We start from the raw sequence: 25194 nt of genomic DNA, 5'->3' as shown, positions 1-25194 counted from the left end.
CCATATTTAAACTGATCAGATGGCATCACGGCAAAATCATTCAAAAGGGACTACCCAAGCTGATAAATTTAATTGAAATTCGAAATTTGGGTAAGGGACTGTCTGAAAAGTCCACACATTGTGCTAAAACATGCTAAAACTCTGGAGGGGGTGTGTTAAGGGACTGTCTGAAAACGTCAAACCCTCCCGAATCCTGTCAATAAATCTAGAGAGAGTGTCCCATATTTTGCATGTTAAAAAGTGGCAACCCTACACATGGATCAACTGGAGAGGGCTTTGAAAGATGGTAAACGGTTTAAAAAATGACTTGTGTCTCATCTCGTTTCATGCCTCATCCATCATCTGATGCGTAAGTCGACCAGGACCATAAATAAATCAGGAAATAAATCATTTTAATAGTTGGTAGTTTTAACTGTAAGTGTGAAACTGTTCAATTGTTTGCAGATTCCCGCTAATTTCTCCTGCTTGGGACTCTTGACAAATGTTCTATGAAGTGAGAAAAACAAACATTTTCACTTTATACCGAGGAACGTCATTTCAGCCATTCCATCACGGATTCCGCGGATGTATTCCAGTGTTGCTCGGTGAACTCTGAGCTCGTACAGACCCGAGCGCCGGGCGTATCGCAGGAAGTTTGGCGCTCCTGGAAAAATGACGTTGTCGGCTACGATGAGTGAGCCCTCTCCGAGCAGACCACTGCCTTCTAACAGCTGCAGGTCGGGCAGGTAACAGCGCTTCCAGTGATCCATGAACACAAAATCTAAACGCTCCACACCGTAGTCCTCACGCAAGCGTGGGATCACTTCATCCGATGGGCGAACGATCAGCTCCACCTGCCCAGAGAGAAAGAAAGAGGAAACATTGATTGACTCTTTTTCAGGTGTGAACTGAAGGTTGAAATAGCCGCAGCTCCAGTGCGAAGTCTTTTGGACTCATTTATTTTCTTGGCCTAAATATAGTCAACTTCACTGGAATCACTTTTTGAATTTGATGATCTCAGATCTCCTGGTTGATAGGAAACCTCACAGACAGAAATATTCAATGTGCAACTAGTCTCAAATCTCGTGAGCTTTTTGGAAACCAGGTTTTGTTCACAGGAAGCTACAATGAACAGTTGTGAGGAAGAACGAGTCACTGGACGTTTGTGACGTTAATCGCATCAAATCTGTCAAACATACTGTATTCAGAGATTTCATTTACACTAACTAGATATATTAATGTTTATTCTGTATAGTCTGTTTTGTTTTCAGAGTTGTGTACATGAAATAGTTGGTATTTGTTGATTACTGATTTTAATCACGATATTCTTCCCCCGATAATTAACAACAGTCAACTGTGGTTGGTCATTGTACATTGGTTTTTAGGCAGAATAAGCTACAATACACAAAACTTCCAAACAAAATTAAAACAAAAAACAAACAGAAATGGATAAATAATGTTTCCAATCAGGTTTCCCAAACACTCCTACCACAGATGGTGGCCGATATATAATGGTAAAATCAATGCACTGGAAAAAATGTCAACTGGTTGATATTTTCGAATTTTTTTTCTATCGCAGTTAAGCAAAAATCTTGCTGCATGGTAAGGAATGCACGTTCTAAAAAGAGGTTATAATACATATAATCATTACTTTTCTGTGTTTTTTTTGCATTGCACTGCATTGCACTGCAGTCGTTAAAGCACATTAAATGCTGCATATACTGCAGCAACCCTGTGATAGGCGTTGCTAGCATGTGGTTCGACAGGGCTAGTATGTTTAAGAATGTAGCTAGGCTTTACTAGCATGTTGCTAGGCATTGCTAGCATTTAGCATGTAGATAGATGTTGCTAGCATGTGGTTTGACAGGGCTAGTATGTTTAAGAATGTAGCTAGGCTTTCCTAGCATGTTGCTAGGCATTGCTAGCATTTTTAGCATGTAGATCAGTGTTGCTAGCATGTGGTTCGACAGGGGTAGTATGTTTTTAGAATGTAGCTAAGCTTTATTAGCATGTTGCTACGCATTGCTAGCATTTTTAGCATGTAGATAAGTGTTGCTAGCATGTGGTTCAATAGAGCTAGTATGTTTAAGAATGTAGCTAGGCTTTACTAGTATGTTGCCAGGCATTGCTAGCATTTTATAACATGTAGATAGGTGTTGCTAGCATGTGGTTCGACAGGGCTAGTATGTTTAAGAATGTAGCTAGGCTTTACTAGCATGTTGCTAGGCATTGCTAGCATTTTTAGCATGTAGAAAGTTGTTGCTAGCATGTGGTTTGACAGGGCTAGTATGTTTAAGGATGTAGCTAGGCTTTACTAGCATGATGCTAGGCATTGCTAGCATTTTTAGGATGTAGATAGGTGTTGCTAGCATGTAGTTTGACAGGGCTAGTATGTTTATGAATGTAGCTAGGCTTTACTAGCATGTTGCTAGGCATTGCTAGCATTTTTAGGATGTAGAAAGGTGTTGCTAGCATGTGGTTTGACAGGGCTAGTATGTTTAAGGATGTAGCTAGGCTTTACTAGCATGTTGCTAGGCATTGCTAAAATTTTTTAGATTGTAGAAAGGTGTTGCTAGCATGTGGTTCGACAGGGCTAGTATGTTTTTAGAATGTAGCTAGGCTTTACTAGCATGTTGCTAGTCATTGCTAGCATTTTTTTAGCATGTAGATAGGTGTTGCTAGCATGTGGCTCGACAGGGCTAGTATGTTTAAGGATGTAGCTAGGCTTTACTAGCATGTTGATAGGCATTGCTAGCATTTTTAGCATGTAGATAGGTGTTGCTAGCATGTGGTTTGACAGGGCTAGTATGTTTAAGAATGTAGCTAGGCTTTACTAGCATGTTGCTAGGCATTGCTAGCATTTTTAGCATGTAGATAGATGTTGCTAGCATGTGGTTTGACAGGGCTAGTATGTTTAAGAATGTAGCTAGGCTTTACTAGCATGTTGCTAGGCATTGCTAGCATTTGTAGCATGTAGATAGGTGTTGCTAGCATGTAGTTTGACAGGGCTAGTATGTTTAAGGATGTAGCTAGGCTTTACTAGCATGTTGCTAGGCACTGCTAATATTTTTAGCTTGTAGATAGGTGTTGTTAGCATGCAGTTTGACAGGCCTAGTATGTTTAAGGATGTAGCTAGGCTTTACTAGCATGTTGCTAGGCATTGCTAGCATTTTTAGCATGTAGATAGGTGTTGCTAGCATGTGGTTCGACAGGGCTAGTATGTTTTTAGAATGTAGCTAGGCTTTATTAGCATGTTGCAAGGCATTGCTAGCATTTTTAGCATGTAGATAGGTGTTGCTAGCATGTGGTTCGACAGGGTTAGTATGTTTTTAGAATGTAGCTAGGCTTTATTAGCATGTTGCTAGGCATTGCTAGCATTTTTAGCATGTAGAAAGTTGTTGCTAGCATGTGGTTTGACAGGGCTAGTATGTTTAAGAATGTAGCTAGGTTTTACTAGCATATTGCTAGGCATTGCTAGCATTTTTAGCATGTAGATAGATGTTGCTAGCATGTGGTTTGATAGGGCTAGTATGTTTAAGAATGTAGCTAGGCTTTACTAGCATGTTGCTAGGCATTGCTAGCATTTTTTTAGCATGTAGATAGGTGTTGCTAGCATGTGGTTTGAAAGGGCTAGTATGTTTAAGAATGTAGCTAGGCTTTACTAGCATGTTGCTAGGCATTGCTAGCATTTAGCATGTGGTTTGACAGGGCTAGTATGTTTTTCGAATGTAGCTAGGATTTACTAGCATGTTGCTAGGCATTGCTAGCATCTTTGCATGTAGAAAGCTGTTGCTAGCATGTGGTTTGACAGGGCTAGTATGTTTAAGAATGTAGCTAGGCTTTACTAGCATGTTGCTAGGCATTGCTAGCATTTTTAGCATGTAGATAGATGTTGCTAGCATGTGGTTTGACAGGGCTAGTATGTTTAAGAATGTAGCTAGGCTTTCCTAGCATGTTGCTAGGCATTGCTAGCATTTTTAGCATGTAGAAAGTTATTGTTTGCATGTGGTTTGACAGGGCTAGTATGTTTAAGAATGTAGCTAGGCTTTACTAGCATGTTGCTAGGCATTGCTAGCATTTTTAGCATGTATATAGATGTTGCTAGCATGTGGTTTGACAGGGCTAGTATGTTTAAGAATGTAGCTAGGCTTTACTAGCATGTTGCTAGGCATTGCTAGCATTTGTAGCATGTAGATAGGTGTTGCTAGCATGTGGTTCGACAGGGCTAGTATGTTTAAGGATGTAGCTAGGCTTTACTAGCATGTTGCTAGGCATTGCTAGCATTTTTTAGCATGTAGATAGGTGTTGCTAGCATGTGGTTCGACAGGGCTAGTATGTTTTTAGAATGTAGCTAGGCTTTACTAGCATGTTGCTAGGCATTGCTAGCATTTCTAGCATTTAGATAGGTGTTGCATGCATGTAGTTTGACAGGGCTAGTATGTTTAAAAATGTAGCTAGGCTTTACTAGCATGTTGCTAGGCATTGCTAACATTTTTTAGCTTGTAGATAGGTGTTGCTAGCATGTGGTTCGACAGGGTTAGTATGTTTTTAGAATGTAGATAGGCTTTATTAGCATGTTGCTAGGCACTGCTAGCATTTTTAGCATGTAGAAAGTTGTTGCTAGCATGTGGTTTGACAGGGCTAGTATGTTTAAGAATGTAGCTAGGCTTTACTAGCATGTTGCTAGGCATTGCTAGCATTTGTAGCATGTAGATAGGTGTTGCTAGCATGTAGTTTGACATGGCTAGTATGTTTAAGAATGTAGCTAGGCTTTATTAGCATGTTGCTAGGCATTGCTAGCATTTTTAGCATGTAGATAAGTGTTGCTAGTATGTAGTTCAATAGAGCTAGTATGTTTAAGAATGTAGCTAGGCTTTACTAGTATGTTGCCAGGAATTGCTAGCATTTTATAACATGTAGATAGGTGTTGCTAGCATGTGGTTCGACAGGGCAAGTATGTTTAAGAATGTAGCTAGGCTTTACTAGCATGTTGCTAGGCATTGCTAGCATTTTTAGCATGTAGATAAGTGTTGCTAGTATGTAGTTCAATAGAGCTAGTATGTTTAAGAATGTAGCTAGGCTTTACTAGTATGTTGCCAGGCATTGCTAGCATTTTATAACATGTAGATAGGTGTTGCTAGCATGTGGTTCGACAGGGCAAGTATGTTTAAGAATGTAGCTAGGCTTTACTAGCATGTTGCTAGGCATTGCTAGCATTTGTAGCATGTAGATAGGTGTTGCTAGCATGTAGTTTGACAGGGCTAGTATGTTTAAGGATGTAGCTAGGCTTTACTAGCATGTTGCTAGGCATTGCTAACATTTTTTAGCTTGTAGATAGGTGTTGTTAGCATGCAGTTTGACAGGCCTAGTATGTTTAAGGATGTAGCTAGGCTTTACTAGCATGTTGCTAGGCATTGCTAGCATTTTTAGCATGTAGATAAGTGTTGTTAGCATGTGGTTCGACAGGGCTAGTATGTTTTTAGAATGTAGCTAGGCTTTATTAGCATGTTGCTAGGCATTGCTAGCATTTTTAGCATGTAGATAGGTGTTGCTAGCATGTGGTTTGACAGGGCTAGTATGTTTAAGAATGTAGCTAGGCTTTACTAGCATGTTGCTAGGCATTGCTAGCATTTTTAGCATGTAGATAGGTGTTGCTAGCATGTAGTTTGACAGGGCTAGTATGTTTAAAAATGTAGCTAGGCTTTACTAGCATGTTGCTAGGCATTGCTAGCATTTGTAGCATGTAGATAGGTGTTGCTAGCATGTAGTTTGACAGGGCTAGTATGTTTAAGGATGTAGCTAGGCTTTACTAGCATGTTGCTAGGCATTGCTAACATTTTTTAGCTTGTAGATAGGTGTTGCTAGCATGTGGTTCGACAGGGTTAGTATGTTTAAGAATGTAGCTAGGCTTTATTAGCATGTTGCTAGGCATTGCTAGCATTTTTAGCATGTAGAAAGTTGTTGCTAGCATGTGGTTTGACAGGGCTAGTATGTTTAAGAATGTAGCTAGGCTTTACTAGCATATTGCTAGGCATTGCTAGCATTTTTAGCATGTAGATAGATGTTGCTAGCATGTGGTTTGATAGGGCTAGTATGTTTAAGAATGTAGCTAGGCTTTACTAGCATGTTGCTAGGCATTGCTAGCATTTTTTTAGCATGTAGATAGGTGTTGCTAGCATGTGGCTCGACAGGGCTAGTATGTTTAAGGATGTAGCTAGACTTTACTAGCATGTTGCTAGGCATTGCTAGCATTTTTTAGCATGTAGATAGGTGTTGCTAGCATGTAGTTTGACAGGGCTAGTATGTTTAAGGATGTAGCTAGGCTTTACTAGCATGTTGCTAGGCATTGCTAACATTTTTTAGCTTGTAGATAGGTGTTGCTAGCATGTGGTTCGACAGGGTTAGTATGTTTTTAGAATGTAGCTAGGCTTTACTAGCATGTTGCTAGGCATTGCTAGCATTTTTAGCATGTGGATAGATGTTGCTAGCATGTGGTTTGACAGGGCTAGTATGTTTAAGGATGTAGCTAGGCTTTACTAGCATGTTGCTAGGCATTGCTAGCATTTTTTAGCATGTAGATAGGTGTTGCTAGCATGTGGTTCGACAGGGCTAGTATGTTTAAGGATGTAGCTAGGCTTTACTAGCATGTTGCTAGGCATTGCTAGCATTTTTTTGCATGTAGATAGGTGTTGCTAGCATGTGGTTCAACAGGGCTAGTATGTTTAAGAATGTAGCTAGGATTTACTAGCATGTTGCTAGGCATTGCTAGCATTTTTAGCATGTAGATAGGTGTTGCTAGCATGTGGTTTGACAGGGCTAGTATGTTTAAGGATGTAGCTAGGCTTTACTAGCATGTTGATAGGCATTGCTAACATTTTTTAGCTTGTAGAAAGGTGTTGGTAGCATGTGGTTCGACAGGGCTAGTATGTTTTTAGAATGTAGCTAGGCTTTACTAGCATGTTGCTAGGCATTGCTAGCATTTTTTAGCATGTAGATCGGTGTTGATAGCATGTGGTTCGACAGGGCTAGTATGTTTAAGAATGTAGCTAGGCTTTACTAGCATGTTGCTAGGCATTGCTAGCATTTTTTAGCATGTAGATCGGTGTTGATAGCATGTGGTTCGACAGGGCTAGTATGTTTAAGAATGTAGCTAGACTTTACTAGCATGTTGCTAGGCATTGCTAGCATTTTTTAGCATGTAGATAGGTGTTGCTAGCATGTAGTTTGACAGGGCTAGTATGTTTAAGGATGTAGCTAGGCTTTACTAGCATGTTGCTAGGCACTGCTAACATTTTTTAGCTTGTAGATAGGTGTTGTTAGCATGTAGTTTGACAGGCCTAGTATGTTCAAGGATGTAGCTAGACTTTACTAGCATGTTGCTAGGCATTGCTAGCATTTTTAGCATGTAGATAAGTGTTGCTAGCATGTGGTTCGACAGGGCTAGTATGTTTTTAGAATGTAGCTAGGCTTTATTAGCATGTTGCTAGGCATTGCTAGCATTTTTAGCATGTAGATAGGTGTTGCTAGGATGTGGTTTGACAGGGCTAGTATGTTTAAGAATGTAGCTAGGCTTTACTAGCATGTTGCTAGGCATTGCTAGCATTTTTAGCATGTATATAGATGTTGATAGCATGTAGTTTGACAGGGCTAGTATGTTTAAAAATGTAGCTAGGCTTTACTAGCATGTTGCTAGGCATTGCTAACATTTTTTAGCTTGTAGATAGGTGTTGCTAGCATGTGGTTTGACAGGGCTAGTATGTTTAAGAATGTAGCTAGGCTTTACTAGCATGTTGCTAGGCATTGCTAGCATTTAGCATGTGGTTTGACAGGGCTAGTATGTTTTTAGAATGTAGCTAGGCTTTACTAGCATGTTGCTAGGCATTGCTAGCATTTTTGCATGTAGAAAGCTGTTGCTAGCATGTGGTTTGACAGGGCTAGTATGTTTAAGAATGTAGCTAGGCTTTACTAGCATGTTGCTAGGCATTGCTAGCATTTAGCATGTGGTTTGACAGGGCTAGTATGTTTTTAGAATGTAGCTAGGCTTTACTAGCATGTTGCTAGGCATTGCTAGCATTTTTGCATGTAGAAAGCTGTTGCTAGCATGTGGTTTGACAGGGCTAGTATGTTTAAGAATGTAGCTAGGCTTTACTAGCATGTTGCTAGGCATTGCTAGCATTTTTGCATGTAGAAAGCTGTTGCTAGCATGTGGTTTGACAGGGCTAGTATGTTTAAGAATGTAGCTAGGCTTTACTAGCATGTTGCTAGGCATTGCTAGCATTTAGCATGTGGTTTGACAGGGCTAGTATGTTTTTAGAATGTAGCTAGGCTTTACTAGCATGTTGCTAGGCATTGCTAGCATTTTTGCATGTAGAAAGCTGTTGCTAGCATGTGGTTTGACAGGGCTAGTATGTTTAAGAATGTAGCTAGGATTTACTAGCATGTTGCTAGGCATTGCTAGCATTTTTAGCATGTAGATAGATGTTGCTAGCATGTGGTTTGACAGGGCTAGTATGTTTAAGAATGTAGCTAGGCTTTCCTAGCATGTTGCTAGGCATTGCTAGCATTTTTAGCATGTAGAAAGTTGTTGCTAGCATGTGGTTTGACAGGGCTAGTATGTTTAAGAATGTAGCTAGGCTTTACTAGCATGTTGCTAGGCATTGCTAGCATTTTTAGCATGTAGATAGGTGTTGCTAGCATGTGGTTTGACAGGGCTAGTATGTTTAAGAATGTAGCTAGGCTTTACTAGCATGTTGCTAGGCATTGCTAGCATTTGTAGCATGTAGATAGGTGTTGCTAGCATGTGGTTCGACAGGGCTAGTATGTTTAAGGATGTAGCTAGGCTTTACTAGCATATTGCTAGGCATTGCTAACATTTTTTAGCTTGTAGATAGGTGTTGCTAGCATGTGGTTCGACAGGGTTAGTGTGTTTTTAGAATGTAGCTAGGCTTTATTAGCATGTTGCTAAGCATTGCTAGCATTTTTAGCATGTAGAAAGTTGTTGCTAGCATGTGGTTTGACAGGGCTAGTATGTTTAAGAATGTAGCTAGGCTTTACTAGCATGTTGCTAGGCATTGCTAGCATTTTTTAGCATGTAGATAGGTGTTGCTAGCATGTGGTTCGACAGGGCTAGTATATTTAAGAATGTAGCTAGGCTTTACTAGCATGTTGCTAGGCATTGCTAGCATTTTTTTAGCATGTAGATAGGTGTTGATAGCATGTGGATCGACAGGGCTAGTATGTTTAAGAATGTAGCTAGGCTTTACTAGCATGTTGCTAGGCATTGCTAGCATTTTTAGCATGTAGATAAGTGTTGCTAGCATGTGGTTCAATAGAGCTAGTATGTTTAAGAATGTAGCTAGGCTTTACTAGTATGTTGCCAGGCATTGCTAGCATTTTATAACATGTAGAAAGTTGTTGCTAGCATGTGGTTTGACAGGGCTAGTATGTTTAAGAATGTAGCTAGGCTTTACTAGCATGTTGCTAGGCATTGCTAGCATTTTTAGGATGTAGATAGGTGTTGCTAGCATGTGGTTTGACAGGGCTAGTATGTTTAAGAATGTAGCTAGGCTTTACTAGCATGTTGCTAGGCATTGCTAGCATTTTTAGGATGTAGATAGGTGTTGCTAGCATGTGGTTTGACAGGGCTAGTATGTTTTTAGAATGTAGCTAGGCTTTACTAGCATGTTGCTAGGCATTGCTAGCATTTTTTAGCATGTAGATAGGTGTTGCTAGCATGTGGTTCGACAGGGCTAGTATGTTTAAGAATGTAGCTAGGCTTTACTAGCATGTTGCTAGTCATTGCTAGCATTTTTTTAGCATGTAGATAGGTGTTGCTAGCATGTGGCTCGACAGGGCTAGTATGTTTAAGGATGTAGCTAGGCTTTACTAGCATGTTGCTAGGCATTGCTATCATTTTTAGCATGTAGATAAGTGTTGCTAGCATGTGGTTCGACAGGGCTAGTATGTTTTTAGAATGTAGCTAGGCTTTATTAGCATGTTGATAGGCATTGCTAGCATTTTTTAGCTTGTAGATAGGTGTTGCTAGCATGTGGTTCGACAGGGTTAGTATGTTTTTAGAATGTAGCTAGGCTTTATTAGCATGTTGCTAGGCATTGCTAGCATTTTTAGCATGTAGAAAGTTGTTGCTAGCATGTGGTTTGACAGGGCTAGTATGTTTAAGAATGTAGCTAGGCTTTACTAGCATGTTGCTAGGCATTGCTAGCATTTTTAGCATGTAAATAGATGTTGCTAGCATGTGGTTTGACAGGGCTAGTATATTTAAGAATGTAGCTAGGCTTTACTAGCATGTTGCTAGGCATTGCTAGCATTTTTAACATGTAGATAGGTGTTGCGAGCATGTAGTTTGACAGGGCTAGTATGTTTAAAATTGTAGCTAGGCTTTACTAGCATGTTGCTAGGCATTGCTAACATTTTTTAGCTTGTAGATAGGTGTTGCTAGCATGTGGTTCGACAGGGTTAGTATGTTTTTAGAATGTAGCTAGGCTTTATTAGCATGTTGCTAGGCATTGCTAGCATTTTTAGCATGTAGAAAGTTGTTGCTAGCATGTGGTTTGACAGGGCTAGTATGTTTAAGAATGTAGCTAGGCTTTACTAGCATATTGCTAGGCATTGCTAGCATTTTTAGCATGTAGATAGATGTTGCTAGCATGTGGTTTGATAGGGCTAGTATGTTTAAGAATGTAGCTAGGCTTTACTAGCATGTTGCTAGGCATTGCTAGCATTTTTTTAGCATGTAGATAGGTGTTGCTAGCATGTGGCTCGACAGGGCTAGTATGTTTAAGGATGTAGCTAGACTTTACTAGCATGTTGCTAGGCATTGCTAGCATTTTTTAGCATGTAGATAGGTGTTGCTAGCATGTAGTTTGACAGGGCTAGTATGTTTAAGGATGTAGCTAGGCTTTACTAGCATGTTGCTAGGCATTGCTAGCATTTTTAGCATGTAGATAGGTGTTGCTAGCATGTGGTTCGACAGGGCTAGTATGTTTAAGGATGTAGCTAGGCTTTACTAGCATGTTGCTAGGCATTGCTAGCCTTTTTTGCATGTAGATAGGTGTTGCTAGCATGTGGTTCAACAGGGCTAGTATGTTTAAGAATGTAGCTAGGCTTTACTAGCATGTTGCTAGGCATTGCTAGCATTTTTAGCATGTAGATAGGTGTTGCTAGGATGTGGTTTGACAGGGCTAGTATGTTTAAGAATGTAGCTAGGCTTTACTAGCATGTTGCTAGGCATTGCTAGCATTTTTAGCATGTAGATAGATGTTGCTAGCATGTAGTTTGACAGGGCTAGTATGTTTAAAAATGTAGCTAGGCTTTACTAGCATGTTGCTAGGCATTGCTAGCATTTTTTTAGCATGTAGATAGGTGTTGCTAGCATGTGGCTCGACAGGGCTAGTATGTTTAAGGATGTAGCTAGACTTTACTAGCATGTTGCTAGGCATTGCTAGCATTTTTTAGCATGTAGATAGGTGTTGCTAGCATGTGGTTCGACAGGGTTAGTATGTTTTTAGAATGTAGCTAGGCTTTATTAGCATGTTGCTAGGCATTGCTAGCATTTTTAGCATGTAGAAAGTTGTTGCTAGCATGTGGTTTGACAGGGCTAGTATGTTTAAGAATGTAGCTAGGCTTTACTAGCATATTGCTAGGCATTGCTAGCATTTTTAGCATGTAGATAGATGTTGCTAGCATGTGGTTTGATAGGGCTAGTATGTTTAAGAATGTAGCTAGGCTTTACTAGCATGTTGCTAGGCATTGCTAGCATTTTTTTAGCATGTAGATAGGTGTTGCTAGCATGTGGCTCGACAGGGCTAGTATGTTTAAGGATGTAGCTAGGCTTTACTAGCATGTTGCTAGGCATTGCTAGCATTTTTAGCATGTAGATAGGTGTTGCTAGCATGTGGTTCGACAGGGCTAGTATGTTTAAGGATGTAGCTAGGCTTTACTAGCATGTTGCTAGGCATTGCTAGCCTTTTTTTGCATGTAGATAGGTGTTGCTAGCATGTGGTTCAACAGGGCTAGTATGTTTAAGAATGTAGCTAGGCTTTACTAGCATGTTGCTAGGCATTGCTAGCATTTTTAGCATGTAGATAGGTGTTGCTAGGATGTGGTTTGACAGGGCTAGTATGTTTAAGAATGTAGCTAGGCTTTACTAGCATGTTGCTAGGCATTGCTAGCATTTTTAGCATGTAGATAGATGTTGCTAGCATGTAGTTTGACAGGGCTAGTATGTTTAAAAATGTAGCTAGGCTTTACTAGCATGTTGCTAGGCATTACTAACATTTTTTAGCTTGTAGATAGGTGTTGCTAGCATGTGGTTTGACAGGGCTAGTATGTTTAAGAATGTAGCTAGGCTTTACTAGCATGTTGCTAGGCATTGCTAGCATTTAGCATGTGGTTTGACAGGGCTAGTATGTTTAAGAATGTAGCTAGGCTTTACTAGCATGTTGCTAGGCATTGCTAGCATTTAGCATGTGGTTTGACAGGGCTAATATGTTTTTAGAATGTAGCTAGGCTTTACTAGCATGTTGCCAGGCATTGCTAGCATTTTTGCATGTAGAAAGCTGTTGCTAGCATGTGGTTTGACAGGGCTAGTATGTTTAAGAATGTAGCTAGGCTTTACTAGCATGTTGCTAGGCATTGCTAGCATTTTTAGCATGTAGATAGATGTTGCTAGCATGTGGTTTGACAGGGCTAGTATGTTTAAGAATGTAGCTAGGCTTTCCTAGCATGTTGCTAGGCATTGCTAGCATTTTTAGCATGTAGAAAGTTGTTGCTAGCATGTGGTTTGACAGGGCTAGTATGTTTAAGAATGTAGCTAGGCTTTACTAGCATGTTGCTAGGCATTGCTAGCATTTGTAGCATGTAGATAGGTGTTGCTAGCATGTGGTTCGACAGGGCTAGTATGTTTAAGGATGTAGCTAGGCTTTACTAGCATGTTGCTAGGCATTGCTAGCATTTTTTTAGCATATAGATAGGTGTTGCTAGCATGTGGCTCGACAGGGCTAGTATGTTTAAGTATGTAGCTAGACTTTACTAGCATGTTGCTAGGCATTGCTAGCATTTTTTAGCATGTAGATAGGTGTTGCTAGCATGTGGTTCGACAGGGCTAGTATGTTTAAGGATGTAGCTAGGCTTTACTAGCATGTTGCTAGGCATTGCTAGCATTTTTAGCATGTAGATAGGTGTTGCTAGCATGTGGTTCGACAGGGCTAGTATGTTTAAGAATGTAACTAGGCTTTACTAGCATGTTGTTAGACATTGCTAGCATTTTTTAGCATGTAGATAGGTGTTGCTAACATGTGGTTTGACAGGGCTAGTATGTTTAAGGATGTAGCTAAGCTTTAGTAGCATGTTGCTAGGCATTGCTAGCATTTTTTAGCATGTAGATAGGTGTTGCTAGCATCTGATTTGACAGGGCTAGTATGTTTAAGAATGTAGCTAATCTTTACTAGCATGTTGCTAGGCATTGCTAGCATTTTTTTAGGATGTAGATAGGTGTTGCTAGCATGTAGTTTGACAGGGCTAGTATGTTTAAGAATGTAGCTAATCTTTACTAGCATGTTGCTAGGCATTGCTAGCATTTTTTTAGGATGTAGATAGGTGTTGCTAGCATGTAGTTTGACAGGGCTAGTATGTTTAAGGATGTAGCTAGGCTTTACTAGCATGTTGCTAGGCATTGCTAGCATTTTTAGCATGTAGAAAGTTGTTGCTAGCATGTGGTTTGACAGGGCTAGTATGTTTAAGAATGTAGCTAGGCTTTACTAGCATGTTGCTAGGCATTGCTAGCATTTGTAGCATGTAGATAGGTGTTGCTAGCATGTGGTTCGACAGGGCTAGTATGTTTAAGGATGTAGCTAGGCTTTACTAGCATGTTGCTAGGCATTGCTAGCATTTTTTTAGCATATAGATAGGTGTTGCTAGCATGTGGCTCGACAGGGCTAGTATGTTTAAGTATGTAGCTAGACTTTACTAGCATGTTGCTAGGCATTGCTAGCATTTTTTAGCATGTAGATAGGTGTTGCTAGCATGTGGTTCGACAGGGCTAGTATGTTTAAGGATGTAGCTAGGCTTTACTAGCATGTTGCTAGGCATTGCTAGCATTTTTAGCATGTAGATAGGTGTTGCTAGCATGTGGTTCGACAGGGCTAGTATGTTTAAGAATGTAACTAGGCTTTACTAGCATGTTGTTAGACATTGCTAGCATTTTTTAGCATGTAGATAGGTGTTGCTAACATGTGGTTTGACAGGGCTAGTATGTTTAAGGATGTAGCTAAGCTTTAGTAGCATGTTGCTAGGCATTGCTAGCATTTTTTAGCATGTAGATAGGTGTTGCTAGCATCTGATTTGACAGGGCTAGTATGTTTAAGAATGTAGCTAATCTTTACTAGCATGTTGCTAGGCATTGCTAGCATTTTTTTAGGATGTAGATAGGTGTTGCTAGCATGTAGTTTGACAGGGCTAGTATGTTTAAGAATGTAGCTAATCTTTACTAGCATGTTGCTAGGCATTGCTAGCATTTTTTTAGGATGTAGATAGGTGTTGCTAGCATGTAGTTTGACAGGGCTAGTATGTTTAAGGATGTAGCTAGGCTTTACTAGCATGTTGCTAGGCATTGCTAGCATTTTTTTGCATGTAGATAGGTGTTGCTAGCATGTGGTTCAACAGGGCTAGTATGTTTAAGAATGTAACTAGGCTTTACTAGCATGTTGCTAGGCATTGCTAGCATTTTTAGCATGTAGATAGGTGTTGCTAGCATGTGGTCTGACAGGGCTAGTATGTTTAAGGATGTAGCTAGGCTTTTCTAGCATGTTCCTAGGCATTGCTAACATTTTTTAGCTTGTAGAAAGGTGTTGGTAGCATGTGGTTCGACAGGGCTAGTATGTTTTTTGAATGTAGCTAGGCTTTACTAGCATGTTGCTAGGCATTGCTAGCATTTTTTAGCATGTAGATAGGTGTTGCTAGCATGTGGTTCGACAGGGCTAGTATGTTTAAGAATGTAGCTAGGCTTTACTAGCATGTTGCTAGGCATTACTAGCATTTTTTAGCATGTAGATAGGTGTTGCTAGCATGTGGCTCGACAGGGCTAGTATGTTTAAGTATGTAGCTAGGCTTTACTAGCATGTTGCTAGGCACTGCTAACATTTTTTAGCTTGTAGATAGGTGTTGTTAGCATGTAGTTTGACAGGCCTAGTATGTTTAAGGATGTAGCTAGACTTTACTAGCATGTTGCTAGGCATTGCTAGCATTTAGCATGTGGTTTGACAGGGCTAGTATGTTTAAGAATGTAGCTAGGCTTTACTAGCATGTTGCTAGGCATTGCTAGCATTTAGCATGTGGTTTGACAGGGCTAATATTTTTTTAGAATGTAGCTAGGCTTTACTAGCATGTTGCTAGGCATTGCTAGCATTTTTGCATGTAGAAAGCTGTTGCTAGCATGTGGTTCGACAGGGCTAGTATGTTTAAGAATGTAGCTAGGCTTTACTAGCATGTTGCTAGGCATTGCTAGCATTTTTAGCATGTAGACAGATGTTGCTAGCATGTGGTTTGACAGGGCTAGTATGTTTAAGAATGTAGCTAGGCTTTCCTAGCATGTTGCTAGGCATTGCTAGCATTTTTAGCATGTAGAAAGTTGTTGCTAGCATGTGGTTTGACAGGGCTAGTATGTTTAAGAATGTAGCTAGTCTTTACTAGCATGTTGCTAGGCATTGCTAGCATTTGTAGCATGTAGATAGGTGTTGCTAGCATGTGGTTCGACAGGGCTAGTATGTTTAAGGATGTAGCTAGGCTTTACTAGCATGTTGCTAGGCATTGCTAGCATTTTTTTAGCATATAGATAGGTGTTGCTAGCATGTGGCTCGACAGGGCTAGTATGTTTAAGTATGTAGCTAGACTTTACTAGCATGTTGCTAGGCATTGCTAGCATTTTTTAGCATGTAGATAGGTGTTGCTAGCATGTGGTTCGACAGGGCTAGTATGTTTAAGGATGTAGCTAGGCTTTACTAGAATGTTGCTAGGCATTGCTAGCATTTTTAGCATGTAGATAGGTGTTGCTAGCATGTGGTTCGACAGGGCTAGTATGTTTAAGAATGTAACTAGGCTTTACTAGCATGTTGTTAGACATTGCTAGTATTTTTTAGCATGTAGATAGGTGTTGCTAACATGTGGTTTGACAGGGCTAGTATGTTTAAGGATGTAGCTAAGCTTTAGTAGCATGTTGCTAGGCATTGCTAGCATTTTTTAGCATGTAGATAGGTGTTGCTAGCATCTGATTTGACAGGGCTAGTATGTTTAAGAATGTAGCTAATCTTAACTAGCATGTTGCTAGGCATTGCTAGCATTTTTTTAGGATGTAGATAGGTGTTGCTAGCATGTAGTTTGACAGGGCTAGTATGTTTAAGGATGTAGCTAGGCTTTACTAGCATGTTGCTAGGCATTGCTAGCATTTTTTTGCATGTAGATAGGTGTTGCTAGCATGTGGTTCAACAGGGCTAGTATGTTTAAGAATGTAACTAGGCTTTACTAGAATGTTGCTAGGCATTGCTAGCATTTTTAGCATGTAGATAGGTGTTGCTAGCATGTGGTCTGACAGGGCTAGTATGTTTAAGGATGTAGCTAGGCTTTACTAGCATGTTCCTAGGCATTGCTAACATTTTTTAGCTTGTAGATAGGTGTTGCTAGCATGTGGTTCGACAGGGCTAGTATGTTTAAGTATGTAGCTAGACTTTACTAGCATGTTGTTAGGCATTGCTAGCATTTTTTAGCATGTAGATAGGTGTTGCTAGCATGTAGTTTGACAGGGCTAGTATGTTTAAGGATGTAGCTAGGCTTTACTAGCATGTTGCTAGGCACTGCTAACATTTTTTAGCTTGTAGATAGGTGTTGTTAGCATGTAGTTTGACAGGCCTAGTATGTTTAAGGATGTAGCTAGACTTTACTAGCATGTTGCTAGGCATTGCTAGCATTTTTAGCATGTAGATAAGTGTTGCTAGCATGTGGTTCGACAGGGCTAGTATGTTTTTAGAATGTAGCTAGGCTTTATTAGCATGTTGCTAGGCATTGCTAGCATTTTTAGCATGTAGATAGGTGTTGCTAGGATGTGGTTTGACAGGGCTAGTATGTTTAAGAATGTAGCTAGGCTTTACTAGCATGTTTCTAGGCATTGCTAGCATTTTTAGCATGTAGATAGATGTTGCTAGCATGTAGTTTGACAGGGCTAGTATGTTTAAAAATGTAGCTAGGCTTTACTAGCATGTTGCTAGGCATTACTAACATTTTTTAGCTTGTAGATAGGTGTTGCTAGCATGTGGTTTGACAGGGCTAGTATGTTTAAGAATGTAGCTAGGCTTTACTAGCATGTTGCTAGGCATTGCTAGCATTTAGCATGTGGTTTGACAGTGCTAGTATGTTTAAGAATGTAGCTAGGCTTTACTAGCATGTTGCTAGGCATTGCTAGCATTTAGCATGTGGTTTGACAGGGCTAATATGTTTTTAGAATGTAGCTAGGCTTTACTAGCATGTTGCTAGGCATTGCTAGCATTTTTGCATGTAGAAAGCTGTTGCTAGCATGTGGTTTGACAGGGCTAGTATGTTTAAGAATGTAGCTAGGCTTTACTAGCATGTTGCTAGGCATTGCTAGCATTTTTAGCATGTAGATAGATGTTGCTAGCATGTGGTTTGACAGGGCTAGTATGTTTAAGAATGTAGCTAGGCTTTCCTAGCATGTTGCTAGGCATTGCTAGCATTTTTAGCATGTAGAAAGTTGTTGCTAGCATGTGGTTTGACAGGGCTAGTATGTTTAAGAATGTAGCTAGGCTTTACTAGCATGTTGCTAGGCATTGCTAGCATTTTTAGCATGTAGATAGATGTTGCTAGCATGTGGTTTGACAGGGCTAGTATGTTTAAGAATGTAGCTAGGCTTTACTAGCATGTTGCTAGGCATTGCTAGCATTTGTAGCATGTAGATAGGTGTTGCTAGCATGTGGTTCGACAGGGCTAGTATGTTTAAGAATGTGGCTAGGCTTTACTAGCATGTTGCTAGGCATTGCTAGCATTTTTTTAGCATATAGATAGGTGTTGCTAGCATGTGGCTCGACAGGGCTAGTATGTTTAAGTATGTAGCTAGACTTTACTAGCATGTTGCTAGGCATTGCTAGCATTTTTTAGCATGTAGATAGGTGTTGCTAGCATGTAGTTTGACAGGGCTAGTATGTTTAAGGATGTAGCTAGGCTTTACTAGCATGTTGCTAGGCATTGCTAACATTTTTTAGCTTGTAGATAGGTGTTGTTAGCATGTAGTTTGACAGGGCTAGTATGTTTAAGGATGTAGCTTGGCTTTACTAGCATGTTGCTAGGCATTGCTAGCATATTTTAGCATGTAGATAGGTGTTGCTAGCATGTGGTTCGACAGGGCTAGTATGTTTAAGGATGTAGCTAGGCTTTACTAGCATGTTGCTAGGCATTGCTAGCATTTTTTAGCATGTAGATAGGTGTTGCTAGCATGTGGTTCGACAGGGCTAGTATGTTTTTAGAATGTAGCTAGGCTTTACTAGCATGTTGCTAGGCATTGCTAGCATTTTTAGCATGTAGATAGGTGTTGCTTGCATGTAGTTTGACAGGGCTAGTATGTTTAAAAATGTAGCTAGGCTTTACTAGCATGTTGCTAGGCATTGCTAACATTTTTTAGCATGTAGATAGGTGTTGCTAGCATGTGGTTCGACAGGGCTAGTATGTTTTTAGAATGTAGCTAGGCTTTACTAGCATGTTGCTAGGCATTGCTAGCATTTTTAGCATGTAGATAGGTGTTGCTAGCATGTAGTTTGACATGGCTAGTATGTTTAAGGATGTAGCTAGGCTTTACTAGCATGTTGCTAGGCATTGCTAGCATTTGTAGCATGTAGATAGGTGTTGCTTGCATGTAGTTTGACAGGGCTAGTATGTATAAGGATGTAGCTAGGCTTTACTAGCATATTGCTAGGCATTGCTAACATTTTTTAGCTTGTAGATAGGTGTTGCTAGCATGTGGTTCGACAGGGCTAGTATGTTTTTAGAATGTAGCTAGGCTTTACTAGCATGTTGCTAGGCATTGCTAGCATTTTTTAGCATGTAGATAGGTGTTGCTAGCATGTGGTTCGACAGGGCTAGTATGTTTAAGGATGTAGCTAGGCTTTACTAGCATGTTGCTAGGCATTGCTAGCATTTTTAGCATGTAGATAGGTGTTGCTAGCATGTGGTTCGACAGGGCTAGTATGTTTAAGAATGTAACTAGGCTTTACTAGCATGTTGTTAGGCATTGCTAGCATTTTTTAGCATGTAGATAGGTGTTGCTAACATGTGGTTTGACAGGGCTAGTATGTTTAAGGATGTAGCTAAGCTTTAGTAGCATGTTGCTAGGCATTGCTAGCATTTTTTAGCATGTAGATAGGTGTTGCTAGCATCTGGTTTGACAGGGCTAGTATGTTTAAGAATGTAGCTAGTCTTTACTAGCATGTTGCTAGGCATTGCTAGCATTTTTTTAGGATGTAGATAGGTGTTGCTCGCATATTCTTTCAGTCTGACCAAGGTGCTTCATGTACTTTGTCACTGCTACACTGCAATAAAGACTTCAGCATCTTCAACTCAAGACCAAGACGTCCATCGTTCAATCTTTCTATTGTGTATATTTTTCTTACAATACCTAATGCATTACAATAAGGTTCCTTTTATTAACATTCATTAACAACAACATGTGTCTTAGCCTCAACTTTACTGAATCTTTAACTTGAGTAAACTTACTAATAAAGTTGTTTCATTGAAATGGACGTGACAGGTCTACCATTACTTTGGACAAAAAAGGAACTTTTGTTATTTTTTCTGGTGTTTTTTGCTTTCCATGAAAATGTGTATAATTATATGAAATATATCATCCTGGGTGGCTGCCCATGTCGCTGATGCCTAAATCTGCCACTGCAACAACACACAAAGTGTTACTTTCAAAGACACCCTTAGGCATCTTGCAATCTCACCATGTCTTCATCAAAGCCTGCCAGACGAATAATTTTTTCAGCCACGACAGCGTTTCGCTCGTCCATCTCGACGGAGTAAATTCGAGCACCAATCGGCAGTGAGCGTGCGATCCGTACTGTGCTGTACCCGCAGTGAGTGCCCAGTTCCAGCACAGTGAGCGGACAGTGTTCCTGTAGTAACCGGTCCAGAATCTTACCTGATCAAACACAGAAAAATTACATTTTTTACAATTTCAAAAACTTTGTGAGTGAGGATAAAAAAGTGCTTTAGCTTAACAGTTAAGACATTTGAGAATTGCTGAGAAGTGCTGCCTGTACAACTACAAATAAGTACTAATAACTCTTATTTAACTCTCCTGTGGTCTTCACAAGTTTTTCAGTTTTAATATTAATTTGCATATGCAAATAAGCAAATTTATGAAACTTTAGTACAGTAAAAACCTACACTTCTATAAACTGATACATGAACAAACAAAATATAAATAACATGACTTGAAAATAATGTTGTGACAATAATAGCCAGTAGATGGCTGCAGTGATCCATGCAGACACCTACTGTGTAGTCTGATTGCTTGTAACCTAATTTTATATTTTATCGCAAGTTATGCATTTGGATATATATTTAGACATTATAAAAACTATTATTTGTCAAAGTTTAGCATTTTTAGTTTCAAGCAAGTTTAGAGTCAATAAATATTATTCAGTTAATAATAATAATAACTTTATGTATAGTAGCTTTAACAATTTAGCACAAAGTGCTTCACAAAATATAAAACACTAGCACAAAGTGCTTCATTAGAGTAATTAGAGTATAAAACAAACATTTTTGTATTTTGCAAACAAGTCAGTGAAAAATGAACAATAATAACTACATAAAAAAGAACAGAGTAAACAATAAAAAACAGTAAGAACAGTAAATAATGATGCAATGTCTCTATGCTCTATGCTCTAGGTTATAAACTGGTAATTACAAGTGTATTATGCTACAAATGTGGTTTATGAGGACATTTCTAGTGTCCCCATAATTCACATCACTTAAAAAAAAAAAAACATACTAAATAATGTTTTATTGAAAATGTAAAAATGCAGAAAGTTTTTTGTGAGGGTTAGGTTTAGGGGTAGGGTTAGGATTAGGGGATAGAATCTATAGTTTGTACAGTATAAAAATCATTATGTCTATGGAGAGTCCTCATAATGATAGCTGCACCAACATGTGTGTGTGTGTGTGTGTGTGTGTGTTTAGGGGTAGGGTTAGGGGATAGAATCTATAGTTTGTACAATATAAAAATCATTATGTCTATGGAGAGTCCTCATAATGATAGCTGCACCAACATGTGTGTGTGTGTGTGTGTGTGTGTGTGTGTGTGAGGGTTAGGTTTAGGGGTAGGGTTAGGGTTAGGGGATAGAATCTATAGTTTGTACAATATAAAAATCATTATGTCTATGGAGAGTCCTCATAATGATAGCTGCACCAACATGTGTGTGTGAGTGTGTGTTATTGTTTCACCCCCTCATTTCTGAGTGTGTGTATTTATTTATTGTGGCTGATTTACTGATTTTATCTGACAGATAAAAAAAAAAAAATTGCTATGTGTTATGGTCTTTCCCATTCATTTTCAAAGGTCGGTCAATTTTAACTGCGAAGACCAAAGGTGTCACATTGTTTTTAAGACCACTTATTGAATCATGCCCACATTTTTTTTTTTTTTTTTTTGTATGTTCAGATGGCAAGTGGAGGAAAAGTCAGCATGTCTTGTACTGCTCAGATAAAGGAAACCATTTGTATTTTATCAGAAAAAGTGATTCGGGTCAAAAATGACCAAAGACCATAGGACGGTTAAAACATAATACACCTAATACAAATAAAAACATAATGACAGCACTAGCATCATTCAAATGTAAATTATGTGCAACTTGCGGCACCAATCAAAATAATGATTGTTTCCAAAGAGGTTTTCTAAACAATCTTACCGCCCCACCACCGTTTTCTGCCAGACGGGTAGCCCCACCCTAGACTTACACTACTGGTTGAGTCAGCTGACACTGTTGCCGTATCAACCCACTCAAACTAACTGATTGCAATTATGTTTTTTGCCACTAGTGGTGCAGAAATCACACACTTCACCTTTAATATTTTTGAGGTAAAGAAGGTGCACAGGTGGTACCTGATTAAAGGCACATTACCCATGTGAATTACTGTATTTTAGTGGGTGTTCGTACCTTTCTTGGGACCAATGTTGCTTATAAACTCAACTTTGCTGCACCACTGGTCAAAGGTGTTCAGGATGCTCTCGGGGTCACCGGGTGTGGCGTGGGTCAGAATGTACTGATAGGCCCGTTCCTCTCGACTGATGCCCGTTAAACAGTCCCGCACCCACCGGATCAGAACAGCTCGATACAGCAGCACAAAATAATAACGATAACGAATAATCATTGTGAGTAAAAGAGGAAGTAAAGCTAAAGCGATCGCAGGAGAAACCATCTTCACCTCTGACCTGCAAACAGACACAGTTACATGTGTTAATGACATTAAAACATCATTCCTTATTAGTGATCTTTGTTAAGTCAAGCATCATTATTACTATTGCTTATAGTGATTTTATCAAACATCTAACCATAAGAATTAAACGTAAGCCATCATAGGAAATAAGAACAATGCTGTCATTCCAGAGTCTTCTGTAGCAGAAGAAACCCGAGTCATTTACACAAGGCCTCAGCTGTTCCTAGATCAGTTTCATGCCAACTAACATGGAGAACACAGAGGAACCGGTTTCTACTCAACATTCACAAACACACAGTAAAAACCAACACGTATCATATTATGATCTGATATTGAAATAAATACATTACCAGATCTGGAACACTCACAGAAATGAGGAGATATACTATGAGTCCAACGGTGAGTAATGGTGTTCGTATAAAAGAGCAAGACAAGTGGAAACACACACGGTTGATGCTCCTCTGTGTACGACAGGTGTGCAGGTATGCCAGTCACGCAGCAGCCAATCAGCTTCCACCGTTTGAATAATTGATGGCGGGCTTATGGCCTCCTCTTACACGACACACCTGTCTCATTACATGAAAATCCATCCTACCTGAAAATACAACATCACGGCAGAAATTACACTGAAAACAATAGTCTGCTGTTGTGTGTGGGCACCTGGGCGTTGCATTGAGGTTGCATTAAGGTTTGATCTGAGGTGTCATTCATGTCTGTAGCATGAACACTGCAGGAAGAGGTACAAACTGAAATAAAACTTCATAGAAAGAGCACAACAGAAGCAATTAGATGCAACTTTTATTAAATGTTTGAAAAATGGCATAAAACACGACTTGTTAATTGTTTCTACCCGGTTCATCACATTTACAGATTTACTATAGATGGATATTTAATTTTTAAAATGTTTGTAACATTAAAAATAAAGTATCTGAGCATATAAAAAGTCCAGATTTAAAAGTGTAAATTTTAATGTTCTTAAATTGGAAATAAACGCAGTGGGCCATCCATTCATTATGGAGCTAGAACAATGACTAAAGTATCTAAATCTTAATTTTGTTTATCTGAATTCTTGACATGTAACTGTAGATATTTGTAGTTTTATGTTTTGAATTGTTTAGAGGTGGAATTAGCTGTAAATATTCAGATTATAAAATTACAGGTCATCATTTTTTGGCCCACTGTGTTATTTCCAATTTAAGAAAAATACATATTTCCATACGAACAAAGTTTAAAAACATAATTAATTTTCAGCATGTATAGATTCTTTAAACGCTTCACTGAGGTCTTCATTATTTCTTGGCATTTACCAGTTCAAAACTCAGCATGTTTATGCACTGTATTTTTTCTTGGCTTATTGTTTAATTAATAACTTGATCAATATTTGTTGGTCTGCTTCACTCTGATTGGTCCATTTGTCCATCTGGCAGTCGTGACCTCAGCAGACTTGTCTCATTAGCGTCCTGATAAACTTCTTCAGCTCTTTCTCATCGCGAGACCATTTGACAAGTCTCCTGAGGACCATACGCCCGTTCTGCATGTCACCCAGGGCGATGTAGGACCCTGCGAGCGGCCCATCCAGTGCCTGGCAGGAGCAGTTTTGGCCCTCCAGCAGCCAGAGGGCACTCTGCATCATAGCAGACTGCTGCTCCTGCTGCCCCGCCTCCCAGCGAAGAACACGACTCCTCCCCTGAGGGAACACACACACGTCTGCCCCGTCCAGAGATGAAGAGCCGATCCGCAGTCTGAATGCTGGAGAGCAACAGGGCAAGTATAAATGACATGTTTAGGTTAAATGGACAGAAATGTTCCTCTGCCACGTGGACAGGGTCCAAAATGACAGCACAAGCCAGCAGTTACTCACCAAACTGACTCTTACAGAAGTTCTGTTGGATCTCTCTCTCTGCCTCCGAATCTGGACTGCACACCTCACACATGACAGAACCTGGAGGAAACCAGGAAGAACTTCATCACCCCAAGAACCAGAGATTACTCCCATAAAGCCAGTGTTTAACTATCAGGATAAAGTCTGGTCCACATTGTAGCTTATTCTGACAGGTGATGATAACACCATGTGAACACAAAATATGGCAGCCTTTTCAAACAATATTGCAGCAGACTAAATGTTGCACAACAATTATTGGAAACTGTGTGTGGACTTCATGGTCTGATTTTCTGTCTGTGTGCCACGTCCACATTAACACATTTTTGTTTGAAAACACATCGTTTTTTCTATGTTTTGACATTTTTGTCCATCAAAAATGGAGCTCTTCGTAAACACTCTCCCAAGGGAATACATTTGAAAAAGGCATCTTCGCATTGTTGTGGGGACAGGGAAAACAGAGATATTTGAAAACAATGACGTAATTGTTGTCATGTGACGCAGTCATATAATCCATTCAACCCAAAACAATCAAGATGGCATCCCATGTTGTAGTGGTGTTATTGTGCCTGACATTCACTTTGAAAGTGTAAAAGATGAATGTTACTTTGTACAACCTTCACATTGCATTCCTTCAAGCACGACTGGAAGTTTACTCGGAATTGCTGTCCGGCGACAGAACACCAGGACAATTGCATTTCACACCATACATGGAAATGACGCAGGGCCACACTTCTTTTTTATTTATTTATTTGGAATTTTATCCCCTTTTCTCCCCAATTTGGCATGCCCAATTCCTCGTGGTGGCGCGGTTACTC

General features: G+C 39.6%; 2 protein-coding genes across 2 annotated transcripts in view; both read right to left on the bottom strand.

The window, feature by feature from the left end:
- Nucleotides 1–512: 512 nt before the first annotated feature.
- On the bottom strand, nucleotides 513–22488 carry tomt (transmembrane O-methyltransferase). Its single transcript, XM_051679530.1, has 3 exons — nucleotides 22218–22488; nucleotides 19998–20194; nucleotides 513–833 (listed from the first exon to the last, which is right to left on the bottom strand). The coding sequence occupies exons 1-3, from the start codon at nucleotides 22477–22479 to the stop codon at nucleotides 513–515; spliced, it is 780 nt and encodes a 259-aa protein (XP_051535490.1). The 5' UTR covers nucleotides 22480–22488.
- An 864-nt stretch (nucleotides 22489–23352) lies between these two features.
- sfrp2l (secreted frizzled-related protein 2 like) overlaps nucleotides 23353–25194 on the bottom strand; it is a 3907-nt gene continuing 2065 nt past the window's right edge. Inside the window, exons 2-3 of the mRNA XM_051679521.1 lie at nucleotides 24359–24439; nucleotides 23353–24246 (exon numbers count right to left, since the gene is read on the bottom strand). Of these exons, the coding sequence (XP_051535481.1) occupies nucleotides 23933–24246; nucleotides 24359–24439 (395 nt within the window). The 3' untranslated portion in view covers nucleotides 23353–23932. The remainder of the gene's footprint in view (nucleotides 24247–24358; nucleotides 24440–25194) is intronic.

The sequence above is a fragment of the Myxocyprinus asiaticus genome, chromosome 39, assembly GCF_019703515.2.
Source record: "Myxocyprinus asiaticus isolate MX2 ecotype Aquarium Trade chromosome 39, UBuf_Myxa_2, whole genome shotgun sequence".
Taxonomy (NCBI): domain Eukaryota; kingdom Metazoa; phylum Chordata; class Actinopteri; order Cypriniformes; family Catostomidae; genus Myxocyprinus; species Myxocyprinus asiaticus.
This window is presented reverse-complemented; position numbering and strand designations above follow the sequence as displayed.